The 12,152-nt window shown below is 39.3% G+C and overlaps 1 protein-coding gene across 1 annotated transcript in view; it reads left to right on the forward strand.

Annotated features, from left to right (window-relative positions):
- The window catches only part of LOC309568879 (taste receptor type 1 member 3-like), a gene marked incomplete at both ends in the record, with an annotated part of 60,707 nt that overhangs the window by 27,745 nt on the left and 20,810 nt on the right, over window positions 1-12,152 (forward strand). Inside the window, 2 exons of the mRNA XM_082274662.1 lie at window positions 5,729-6,538; window positions 9,505-9,693. Coding sequence (XP_082130788.1) covers window positions 5,729-6,538; window positions 9,505-9,693 — 999 coding nt within the window. The remainder of the gene's footprint in view (window positions 1-5,728; window positions 6,539-9,504; window positions 9,694-12,152) is intronic.

Below are 12,152 nucleotides of genomic sequence, written 5' to 3' on the forward strand. Positions count from 1 at the left end.
TGAACTGTGTGGGGGGACTGAGGGAAGGGGGGCCGGGGGGGGGAAGGAGGGAGGGGGAGGGAGGGGAAGGGAGATAAGTTATACAAAGGAAGTAGGATAGCCCCCCCAAAGCCGGAATGTCCTTCCAATTGAGGAAGGAGACATATCGTGCTAATCCATTAGAGCACCACCCCAAAGGAAATGGGTATCAGGGAGAATGACCCAAAGAAACAACTAAATACCCTAAGATCAAAAGCTGATCAAAAGAATATCAATATGAGACGGAGAGGGGCGGAGGCGGGGGGGAGGGGGGGGGGAGGGAGAGAGATGGGAGGAAGGGAAGGGACAGGGAAACTCTCCATCGCCCAAAAGGAAAAGAAATTTTAAAAGTTTGTCAGACCAACAACATTGGTAGTATGCTGTCAGCAGAATTTAAATCGATCCAGCGCCTCCGTGTTCGAGGAGGAGCTGGACCGAGCAGAAAAAATAAAAATGAAAGATGAACAACTAAAAATAATAACATACAATGTAAGAGGATTAAATTCCCATATAAAAAGGTATAAAATATTGGAAGAGTTGAGGAGAGAAGCAGCAAATATCGCTTTTCTGCAGGAAACGCACATCTCTCTCCACTCGAATATAAAACTTTTTTCTAAACACTTTCCTAAATGGTATTACGGGGACTCACCAATAGAGCGTGCAAGAGGAGTAGCAATAGGAATAGCTGGAAATATAGAATTCTCCCTAGAAGAAATGAAAACAGATCCGAATGGTCGATACATTTTTCTTAAGGGACAAATAAGGGGGATGGAGCTGACATTAGCCAATATCTATAACCCAAACAAAAAACCAAGTGAATATCTGGGGAGAATCCTGTATGACCTAGAGAGCTTTAAAAAAGGCTATCTGATAATGGCAGGAGATATAAATTTTTGTATAGACCCAAGCGTCGACAGTACATCGGGTGTAAGGATGCTGGGAGAACAAAAACTAAGGAAAATAAGGGAAAAGTTACACCAGAGTCAATTAGTAGATGCATGGAGGGTTCAACATCCAAAAAAAAGAGATTATACTTACTATTCCTCAATACACTCGATGTACTCAAGACTGGACTACTTTTTTATTGACCATCGCCTATTGGAATTTATAGAAACTACAGAAATAGGTACAACCACATTGTCAGACCACGCTCCCCTAACCTTAACAATTAAGACACCGACCCACCACAAAAGTATGGGAACATGGAGGTTAAACGAAGAACTAATTCTAGAGGAAGAAATAGGAAATAGACTAGAAAAAGAACTAGAGTTATATTTTCAAAAGAATGACACGCCAGAAATATCATCCGCTACACTCTGGGAAGCACATAAAGCGTATATCCGAGGAATATTAATATCCAGTGCATCAAGAAAAAAGAAAGAGAGGTCCAATCAAATCAATACACTCATAAGAGAAATATACGATCTAGAACAAAAACATAAAAAAGAACTTAAAAAAGAAATAGAGAAAAACCTTATAATTAAAAGAGATGAATTAAAAGATCTATTGGAAGAAGAATCTAGAAATCATTTCAATAAGATAGCTAGATACAGATACAAATTTGGAAATAAACCAGGGAAATCCCTAGCAAGATTACTGATAAAGAAAAAATCAAAAAATTACATAGAAAAAATTAAAAACAGTAAAAACGAAACAGTTAATCCAACCACAGGAATAGCTAAAGCGTTTAATGCCTTTTATAGTGCTTTATACAACGTCCGGAAGGAAGAAACCTCAAAAATAAGACAGGAAAGAATAATAAATATCCAAAAATATATTGAGGAAGCAAACCTGCCCAAAATCCCAGAAGATAAATTGGAACTTCTCGAAGCTCCAATTACTGAAAATGAAATAAGAGAAGCATTAAAAACCACTCAAAATGGAAGGAGTCCGGGCCCGGATGGATACACAATAAAGTACTATAAAAGATTTAAAGAAATATTAATACCAAAAATGCAAGAATACCTGAATAAAATAGGGAAGGAAGAACTAAGAGAAGAATCTCTTATGGCATATATAACGGTCATACCGAAAGAAGGGAAAGATCAAACCCTTTGCTCTAGTTATAGGCCAATTGCGTTGTTAAACGCAGACACAAAATTATTTGCGAAAATCTTGGCAACGAGATTAAAAGAATTACTAAAAACGTGGATCCATCCGGACCAGACCGGATTCGTTCCAGGTAGAGAAGGGAAGGATAATGTGATACGCACCCTGCTTCTTCTACAAAAAACAAAAAAACATGAGGCCCCCTCCATCCTATTATCAATTGATGCCGAAAAGGCTTTTGATAGGGTGGACTGGGACTTCATGAAAGAAACCATAAAAAATTTAGGGATTGGGTTAAGAATGAGGCAATGGATAGAGGCATTATATAACAACCCCACGGCAAAAATCAAAATAAACGGAAGTCTATCAGAGAAATTTGGAATGAGTAATGGGACGAGACAGGGATGTCCCCTGTCACCCCTATTGTTCGTGTTAACCCTGGAACCATTATTGGCAAAAATTAGACAAAATGTAGACATAAAAGGAGTGATGGTAAACCAAGATGAACACAAAGTCGCAGCATACGCTGACGACTTGTTATTCATCGTCACAAATCCAAGGATTACCCTCCCAAACATTCAAAAGGAGTTAAAAGATTATGGAAAGTTGTCAAACTTTAAAATAAATCCAATAAAATCAGAGATTTTGAATATAGGGTTAAATACTCAGGAAGAACAAATAATAAAAACATACTTCCCATATACGTGGACAAAAGAAAAATTAAAATACTTAGGGATATACTTAACACCTCAAACTGAAAAATTATACCAAGCTAATTATATACCGTTATTGAACGAAATAAAAACAGAAATAAGAAAGAAATCAAATGGTCAAATCTCATGGACCGGAAGAAACAATGTTGTTAAGATGTTTATCTTGCCAAAAATCCTTTACACCTTCTCTCTGTTGCCAATAAACATCCCCGCAACTTTTTTTAGGGTAATCAGAACCTTACTGACAAAGTATATATGGCAGTGGACAAAACCCAGAGTACAGTACAAGATCCTTACAAGAAGCAAAACACAAGGAGGATTAGCAACTCCAGATATAGAAAGGTATTATAAGGCGGTAATTATTACACGAATGGTGGATTGGACAAAAACAGAAAGGAGGGAAAAAAGATGGGTAGAGATAGAATGCACACAAAATAATAATCACCTACACAAAACAATATGGATCCCACCAAAATATAGGGAAACACAGGGAGCACATGAACTGACAAAGGTAGTATATAAAATATGGGATGGGATAAACAAACAACTGAAATGGGAATACAATTCACCAATGATAGCATTAAATGGCACTAAATACTTCCCACCCGGGGAAGAAGAACAAGGTGGAAATTGCATAGGGAACACTCAATTAAAAGATATCTTACACAAAGGTCACATAAAAACACTTCAGAAATTAAAACAAGAAAATAATAATATAAAAATAGACGATTGGAGATATCTCCAGCTGAAACATTTTGTCAGCTCATTACCACAGCCGATTAGGTCTGAAAAAAATCTTAACAACATCGAGAAACTGAGCTACTCTCCCATGCAAAGGCACGGAGTTTCTCAGATTTACAAAATGCTGACGGAATGGCACAGTCTGGAAAAACCCCCATATATAGTAAAATGGGAGAAAGAAATAGGGACACATTTGCAAGGACAGGAACTTGGGACTGTACTAGGGATGGTTGGATCAACAGCCATAGACGTAAGTACTACAGAATTAAACTATAAATGTCTATTTAGGTGGTATATCACCCCAGAAGTGATAAATAAATACCAACCAGGCAAGACAGACAAATGCTGGTGGGATTGTGGCAACATAGGTACAATATATCATTTATTTTGGGATTGTCCCAAGATAAAAGATTTCTGGCTAGAGGTTAGACAACTGATTGAAGATATCACCGAAATAAAAGTGCCGGACGATCCATGGGCCTGCCTATTTCATAAAACAACAATACCTTTAAAAAAATATAATATGACTCTGGTCCCAACCATGCTGAATATAGCAAAAGAAACCATACCAAAAAAGTGGAGAGAAAAGGAGAGCCCGAAAATAAAGGAATGGTGTAAAAAGATAAATAATAACTATAATATGGAATATGTATGTAATACACAAGAGGAGATCCCAAGAAATATGAAAAGAAAATGGGGGAAATGGATAGAATTTAAAAAATCAACTAAATATATTGAATTAAATAGTTAAGCATATCTACCATGGTGAGGCACTGTTGAATGGAAACTGCTGGCAAGAAGGGGAGGAATCCTGGGAGGGGGGGGAGGGTGGGGAGGGAAAAAATGTATGATATTTAATGTATGAATTACTGTATTTCCTTTTTTCTTTTTTTTTCGCATAATTTTATTATGTAATTTGTGAATCTAAATCAAATTGGTGGAATACTGTTGTATATTGAAATTTTATATGCAAATAAAAACAAAGTATAAAAAAAAAAAATAGATTGATTAAGTGAGGATCTAGAACTAGCATGAAAGATAATAACGTGGGTAGCCCAAAAAATAATCTGCAATGATCTAACTATGTGGGTGCTGCTTTTGGACTAGAGTGGGTGCTCTCTTGAATCACTGATAAACAAAAAGAAAAGACAAGATAGCAAAACTCTGTAGTGTAGTATATATATTAAGCAGAAGTAATTTATTAAATGAATAAAACTGCACTCACAAAAAATGACATGTGCTAGGCATACCAGTCTGGGTTGCCTGGAAGCCCGAAGTGATGAAGCGTAAACCAGGAACCCTGCTTTGGCCACTGGCAAGGGTATGAGAGAGTATCTGTGATGGAATAAAGCCGCTGTTACTGAAGGAATACTGTCACCAGTGCTGTATCTTGGCCTAGGCCAACAAGGCCCAGGCCTAGGGCGGCACTTTGCAGGGGGGCAGCAAAAAAAAAACAGCCTCCTCCCGGTTCCCGCATGAAAAGGGTCTCCGTCGCCTTGCGCTACACTTTTAATATAGCGCCAGTCTTATGGTCAGGCCTAGGGCAGCACAAAACCTAAATACACCACTGACTCTCACAGATGTACAACCCCAGAAATGGAGGCTGCCCAATGTTCACATGCGCAGTTGGATGGGTGAAGCCAGGAGTCTTTTAATTCAGAAATCAGGCGGTGGCTGTTGAATAGCACAGATTTCTGAATGACAAGGTGGGGGAGAGGGTTAGAATTTCAGGGTGAAACTGCTAATCTGCTATTGAAAGGGGCCATGGAAGTTGCAGGGGGGCTTTGAATCAGAATAGTGAAAGATAAATGCTGACCAGTTGTAATGGACTATTTTGCCTCACAAAATGTCTACAGGTGAACAGGCTAGCGTTGGACTCTCATGCCCTAAAGGCATGAAAGTCCAATGTTCACCTGTAGACATTTTAAGCAACATTTAGCATTTGCAATAACATGCTTATACAGAAAAAGGAGGATCGGAGAACAAGTTGAAATCTTATTTACCTTCATATTCAATGTAAACTGGTAAAAAGGAGCAATACATAAATAAATAAACTTGGTTCCTATAGGTTCCCTGTTGTGATTCTTCATAATCTATAGGGATATAGTTTGTGAGACTTCCAGGAATTTGCTGTTTATCTTCTGCAAAGAAGAGTGAATAAAGCCATGTATGGTTGTATATAAGCCAACTTTATGTTTTTATTTCAGATTAGCTATCAGGTTTCCAATGAAAAGTTCAGTGACAAGGCCATCTACCCATCATTTCTTCGCACCATCCCTGGTTATATAACCCTGACTCATGGAATTGTAAACCTTCTAAAAGAGTTTCAGTGGAACTGGGTGGGCACAGTGGCTAGCAAAAATGAATACGGTAAGCAAGGACTCTTCCTGTTCAATGCTGAGGCTGCCCAAGCTGGCATTTGTATTGCCTACCAAGCTTATATACCGGAGAATAAAACCAACCCAAATTTTAATACATCTATGCAGAATCTTATTCTTCAACTTCAGAGCACAGGAGTTAATGTCACCATCGTGTTCTTTAACGCAGAGGAAGCTGAACTGTTCTTTAAAGTTGTTATAGATTCCCAGTTAAAAATGGTTTGGATTGCCACAACAACCTGGTCCCAGTCTACATCTGTCCAGCAGATGCCAGGTATGCGGTCCATTGGTACAGTCATTGGTTTTTCTGCAACAAGTAAATCATTGCCTGGGTTTAAAGACTACGTGCAGCATATTCTACGCCTGATTCAGCAGGAAAATAAGCTTCTTTTCAATGGTAGCACATCAAATTCAAATATCAGCCAGAAGTATGTTTTCCAGACTAAAGACCTTCTGGAACAATGTGAATCATGCAGCTTGTTAACGCCTGACAATATAACAATGCTACAGGACCCTCTGGCACTTGGTCTGGCATATCGAGTATATATTGCAGTCCACTGCATTGGCCAAGCTATTCATAATATTGTGCATGATCTACATGGTCAGTGCAAGGATGTCTATGATATACTTCCCTGGCATGTAAGTAGTGAATTCATTGAAAATATATATTATATCTATATATGCCAGTCTATCTCGAACCTTTTACCCTGGGGGACCCTTTAAATAATTTCCATGTCTAAAATAATAATCTACACCTACATTAGTGTGATCAGTAACCTGCAGATATAATAATAAGTGAACAAATAAATAATCAATGAATAAATTACTATAGAATGTGGCATACCTGGTATAATTGATACATAGAGAACAAAGACAGTGAAAAATGTAGTGTCGTCACTGGTGGTCATCGTAAACGTGCCCTCTCAGGTTGGTGGTCAGTTTAATGCTCTCTCACATTGGTGGTCAGTGCAGAAGATCCCCTTTACAATGGTAGTCAGTGGAAAGCTCCCCCATACACTGGTAGTTAGTGGAAAGCTCCCCCATACAATGGTAGTCAGTGGAAAGCTCCCCCATACAATGGTAGTCAGTGGAAAACTCCCCCATACAATGGTAGTCAGTGCAAAGCTCCCCCATACAATGGTAGTCAGTGGAAAGCTCCCCCATACACTGGTAGTTAGTGGAAAGCTCCCCCATACATTGGTAGTCAGTGGAAAGCTCCCCCATACAATGATAGTCAGTGGAAAGCTCCCCCATACAATGGTAGTCAGTGGAAAGCTCCCCCATACAATGGTAGTCAGTGGAAAGCTCCCCCATACACTGGTAGTTAGTGGAATACTGCCCTCTACATCAGTGGTCATTGGGAGGAAAATTGCTTGTTACATTAGTGTCAGTAGGGAAAGAATGCCCCTTATATTGGTGATCAAGGGGAAGTATGCCCTGTTACATTGGGGATAGGTGGGAAGATTCTCTTTTTGAAATATGGATAAGTGGAAAGAGTTCACTGTAACAAAAGTGGTCATTAGGACGATTGCTCATCACACAGGTGGTCATTGGTGGTCAGGGGGAATAACACCAGCCTTACTGACAGCCAAAAAGATCACTGGGGTCAGTGGTCACTTATAGTATCTAAAGGTTACCAATCTGAGATGACAAGAGATGCCCACATACATCCCCCCCCCCCCACGCACACACACATCTAAGCTTTCCTGAAAGACATCATCTCAGAAATACGCAGACACCATCAGATAAGATATCAATCTGCTACTTCTCAAGAAATCCCTAGCATGGAAACTTCTTGAGAAAGGTTTTTCTAAGCTGTTTAACTAACTGTAACTGTTAACCACTTTACCACCGGAGGATTTTCCTGCTTTACGTCCAGGCCACTTTTTGCGATTCAGCACTGTGCGACTTTAACTGACAATTGCCATGCAACGCCGTACCCAAACGAAATTTACGTCCTTTTTTTCCCACAAACAGAGCTTTCTTTTGGTGGTATTTGATCACCTCAGCGCTTTTTATTTTTTGCAATATTAATAAAAAAAGCGACAATTTTGAAAAAAATAACAATATTTTTCTACTTTGACAGTTAAAAAATATCCAATATATTCAATTTTTGTCATATATTTAGGCCAAAATTTATTTAGCTACATGTCTTTGACAAAAACATTCTCAATGAGCGTATTTTTAACTGCTTTAAGATCGGAAGATTTTACCCCATTCCTGACCAGGCCATATTTTGCGATCCGGCACTGCGTTATTTTAACGGACAATTGCGCGGTCGTGCGATGCTGTACCGAAATTTAATTTATGTCCTTTTTTTCCCATAAATAGAGCTTTCTTTTGGTGGTATTTGATCACCTGTGCGATTTTTACTTTTTGCGATATAAACAAAAAAAGAGTGACAATTTTGAAAAAATAACAATATTTTTCAAATTTTTTTTATATGAAATTCCCCCCCAAAAAAATTTAAAAATCAAAATTTTTTAACATTTTAGGTCAATTTGTTTTCTGCTACATATTTTTGGTAAAAAAAAAATCGCAATAAGCGTATTTTGATTGGTTTGCGCAAAAGTTATGGCAGCTACTAACTACGGGAAATTTATGTAATTTTTATTGTTTTTTTTTTTAACTAGTAATGGCGGCGATCTGCGATTTTTTTGCGGGACTGCGACATTGCGGCGGACAGATTGGACCCTTGACTGACATTTTTGACACTTTTGGGGGTACCAGTGACATTACTACAGTAATCAGTGCTAAAAATATGCACTGTTACTGTAAAAATGACACTGGCAGGGAAGGGGTTAACTTTTTTTGGTGATCAAGGGGTTAATGTATGCCTGGTGCTTACTAACGTGTGTGGGGGGAGGAGACTGTGTGACACAGGCACAGATCGCAGGTTCAGCTATGCTGAACCCTGCAATCTGACCCTGCCTGTCACTTAGGAGATCCGCTCGCTTGTGTAAACTCTGGGTTTTGCCACTTCCCCATACTCTCTTTATATAAAATTAGTGAAGCACATACAAAAAATGTATTCTATCAGCAGCGACAATGCCATTATACCCTAGTCCTCCCACTAGAGGCCCCGAATAGATACCGCTTTGTACGCAAGGGTTTGCTGGTATCCCGGACTAGAGGGGAGAAAAGGCAAGGGACCTCAAATCAATTTTAAGGATATGATGATGCTCCCCTTATTGTAAGGTTATTTAGATAAACCATTGACATTCAGTGATCTTGTATGTTGTAGATCCAGTCAATATACAGAGTTTACTGACCTTTAAAGAATATACTTATTCCAACATTTTATATTCCCGATATGTGTACGCAAGGGATCAGTGACGTGTGGCTTCACTACTTTCATATACAAAGGGAACATTATCCCATGTAATATTTACAGCTCTTGCATTACAAACATATTACAATACGGAGAATACTCTTTAAGTTGTGTGGCATTGTAATCACCATTGAAGGTGAAAGGAGCCAGGTTCTCTGATATTCCTGAAACTGGTGATCTCTCCAAATAGAGATATTGATTTGGCAGACATACCTTTTATTCCGTTGCCCATTTTTCTACATGATCTTTTATTTTTGTTGTGTTCTCTTTTAAGCTTCTGCTAGAATTGAAGAGTCAGAACTTCACTTTTGCTAATATCACTTTTGATGCTTCTGGGGAAATAAATATTGGTTATGATATACTAACATGGACATATAATACAAATACACCTTTCAACACTGTGGGAACTTTCTGGAAGGAGCTGACCATCAACAGGTCTCAGATTGTATGGTACAGTATGAAGGTAAGTGCCCCTATAAATATATGGTGTTCGGGGTATTCATGTTTTCAAATCTTAGTCTGTATATATAAAAGTTAGTAGAACTAAACCCATCAATTTAAAATGTTACTAAAAGTAAAATAAAAAAAAATGACATATATGATGCAGTCTGTCACTGGCATTAACAAAGCAGTTTTTGTTTTTCTGGTTCCCCCTGTAACTTTTTTTTTTACTATTTGTTTCTGCTGTTATTTTTCAACTTCCTTTAAAGTGGGACTGAACCCTTCTATTCTTTACAGCCAAGGAAGCTGACATATTCGCCTCTGTTAGATCTACGTACAGTTGCGATGGTGCTGCACATGTGATCAGTCTATTTTAGCGGGGGGGGGGGGGGGCAGGGGGGGGAGGTCTTACGTTTTGTGGAGAGTCAATTGTTGCTGGGAGGGCTCTACTGTTAAGAGAGAGATTTAATGATGCTGGCTGCTGGAGGATCTTTTGTCACTGGAGGGGATCTATTTTTGCATGGGGGTCTATTTTTTACAAGGGGGAGGGGGTCTTATGTTTGCTGGAGGGTCAATTGTTGCTGTGAGAGATCTAATGATGCTGGCTGCTGGAGGGTCTATTAATGCTGACTGCTGGAGGGATCTGCTGTCGCTGCTGGGGGTCTATTGTTGCTGGGGTGCTATTTTTTTGCAGGGGGTCCATTGTTACTGGGGGAGGGTCTATTGTTGTGAGGAGGATCTGCTATTGGTGAGGAGAGGGGTGCCTATTGCTGCTGGTGGAGGCTATTGTTGCTGGTGGGGTCTATTGTTGCTGGGAGGTCTACTTGCTAGCTGCAGGGGATCTATTTTACTGATTTTTTAGTTATCAATAACAAATTCCATAAAAACTTCTTAGCACCACAAAATGATACTTGGTTCTGTATTCTCTAAGAGGTGTGGTACTGGCAGGTGGGTAGCGGGGAGGAAACAAGGGACGGTGCCTTGAGGTGGGTAGGGGAAAGAGACATGGGGTGATTCAAAAGGGGGGAGTTCCTGCACCTGTCCTTTAAGGAAAAAAAGCCCTGCTAATCTAATTCAAGCCTATTGTTTCCAATGGGCCTGAACAGACAAGTGACCATCTATAAGCTTGTGCCACATTTACATCATTAAATAAAAGACAAAATACTGCATTGCTGGTCAGTATTTTACCCACATATGTGCAAATCCATGCTTTAATCACATTTATGATTAGGTATTGTCAGAGAGAGAAGAATTTTTTATGAGTGTAAGCATATATGCATGTAAATTCGCACACTATATGGACCATACTTGCATTTTTTGGGCAGGAATGTTCTGCCAGGAAGATCCAGCAACCTAATAGTTCATTCTGAGCAGAAAAACCTGTCCAGCCAGCATGCTGCAGAGAAGGACCCTCATTCTCTTTGTGAAAGCAGTGGTCTTTCTGCAGAGGTCCACCATGGCCTATGCTGAGTCAGATATAGTGTTCTCCAATCATCTCAATCACCCTGTTCCTGTAAAAGGGTAAGGCATGTTTTTTTGGCTGGGCTGAGCTGAGCCAGCCATATGCACATAAATTCATCTATTGTAAGAATTTAGATTTGGATAGGCCGCCCAACACATCTTTTCTTCCACAAGGCTGTAACAAGGCTGTCAGTTTCTTGAAGCTGCGCCTATTTATTTACACTTGTTGCATAGAGCAAACATGTGATTTATGTTTCAGGCAACCACATAGACTTTAATTATCCTTTTTAATAATTCTTGTAGTTATTAAAAAGCAGTTCCAGCTACCTCCATTAGGTGGCGGTATTCTGTTAGAAGATGATGCTGAACAGCTAAGTATAAAAGCTTGACAAGGCATGAATTGTGACATTTTTGAGCAAAGAACCTTAGGAAACAGAAAGGTTCCCCGTGTTGTCTATAGCAACCTAGTCTTTTTTTTTTCCTTTCAATTTCTGAACTGCAATTGAACTTTCATTCTCTTAAAGGCTACTTAACAAGGCAGTGCCAAAAGCAACAATGCGCAAACAACAGCAACCCAAAGTAACCAATCAATTTTCACTTTACTCAAGTTAAATCAATTATATATTCTAATTGGATGCTAAGAAATACTGTGTGCTTTGTTTGGAAAGAGACAAGTAATTATTATTTCTGGGTGCTATCAACTCTCTAGAACCTTACAGCACAACTCTGGGAAATTTGAAACTGATCACTTGCAGTGGGACTGTGCCCACACTGCAAGGGTTAACTGCTTGTTTAGGGGAGAGGAGAAACACTTTAACTTACTTGATCCTCCACTCCAGGCTGACAGCACTCCTCCATGCTCTGGCGGTGGACTGTCCTTCGGTGTCTATGGACCCTGCCACAGGGGTGCACAGCCTATGTAATTAGGGTGTGCACCATAAAGCTCAAACACAGGTGTGCCAACATATATGTAGCATCCTCCTAGATAGATACTAGGTGAGGAGAGTGGTTTTGGCTCTT

This window comes from Pelophylax lessonae (assembly GCF_965119305.1).
Source record: "Pelophylax lessonae genome assembly, chromosome: 12".
NCBI classification, from domain to species: Eukaryota; Metazoa; Chordata; class Amphibia; order Anura; family Ranidae; genus Pelophylax; species Pelophylax lessonae.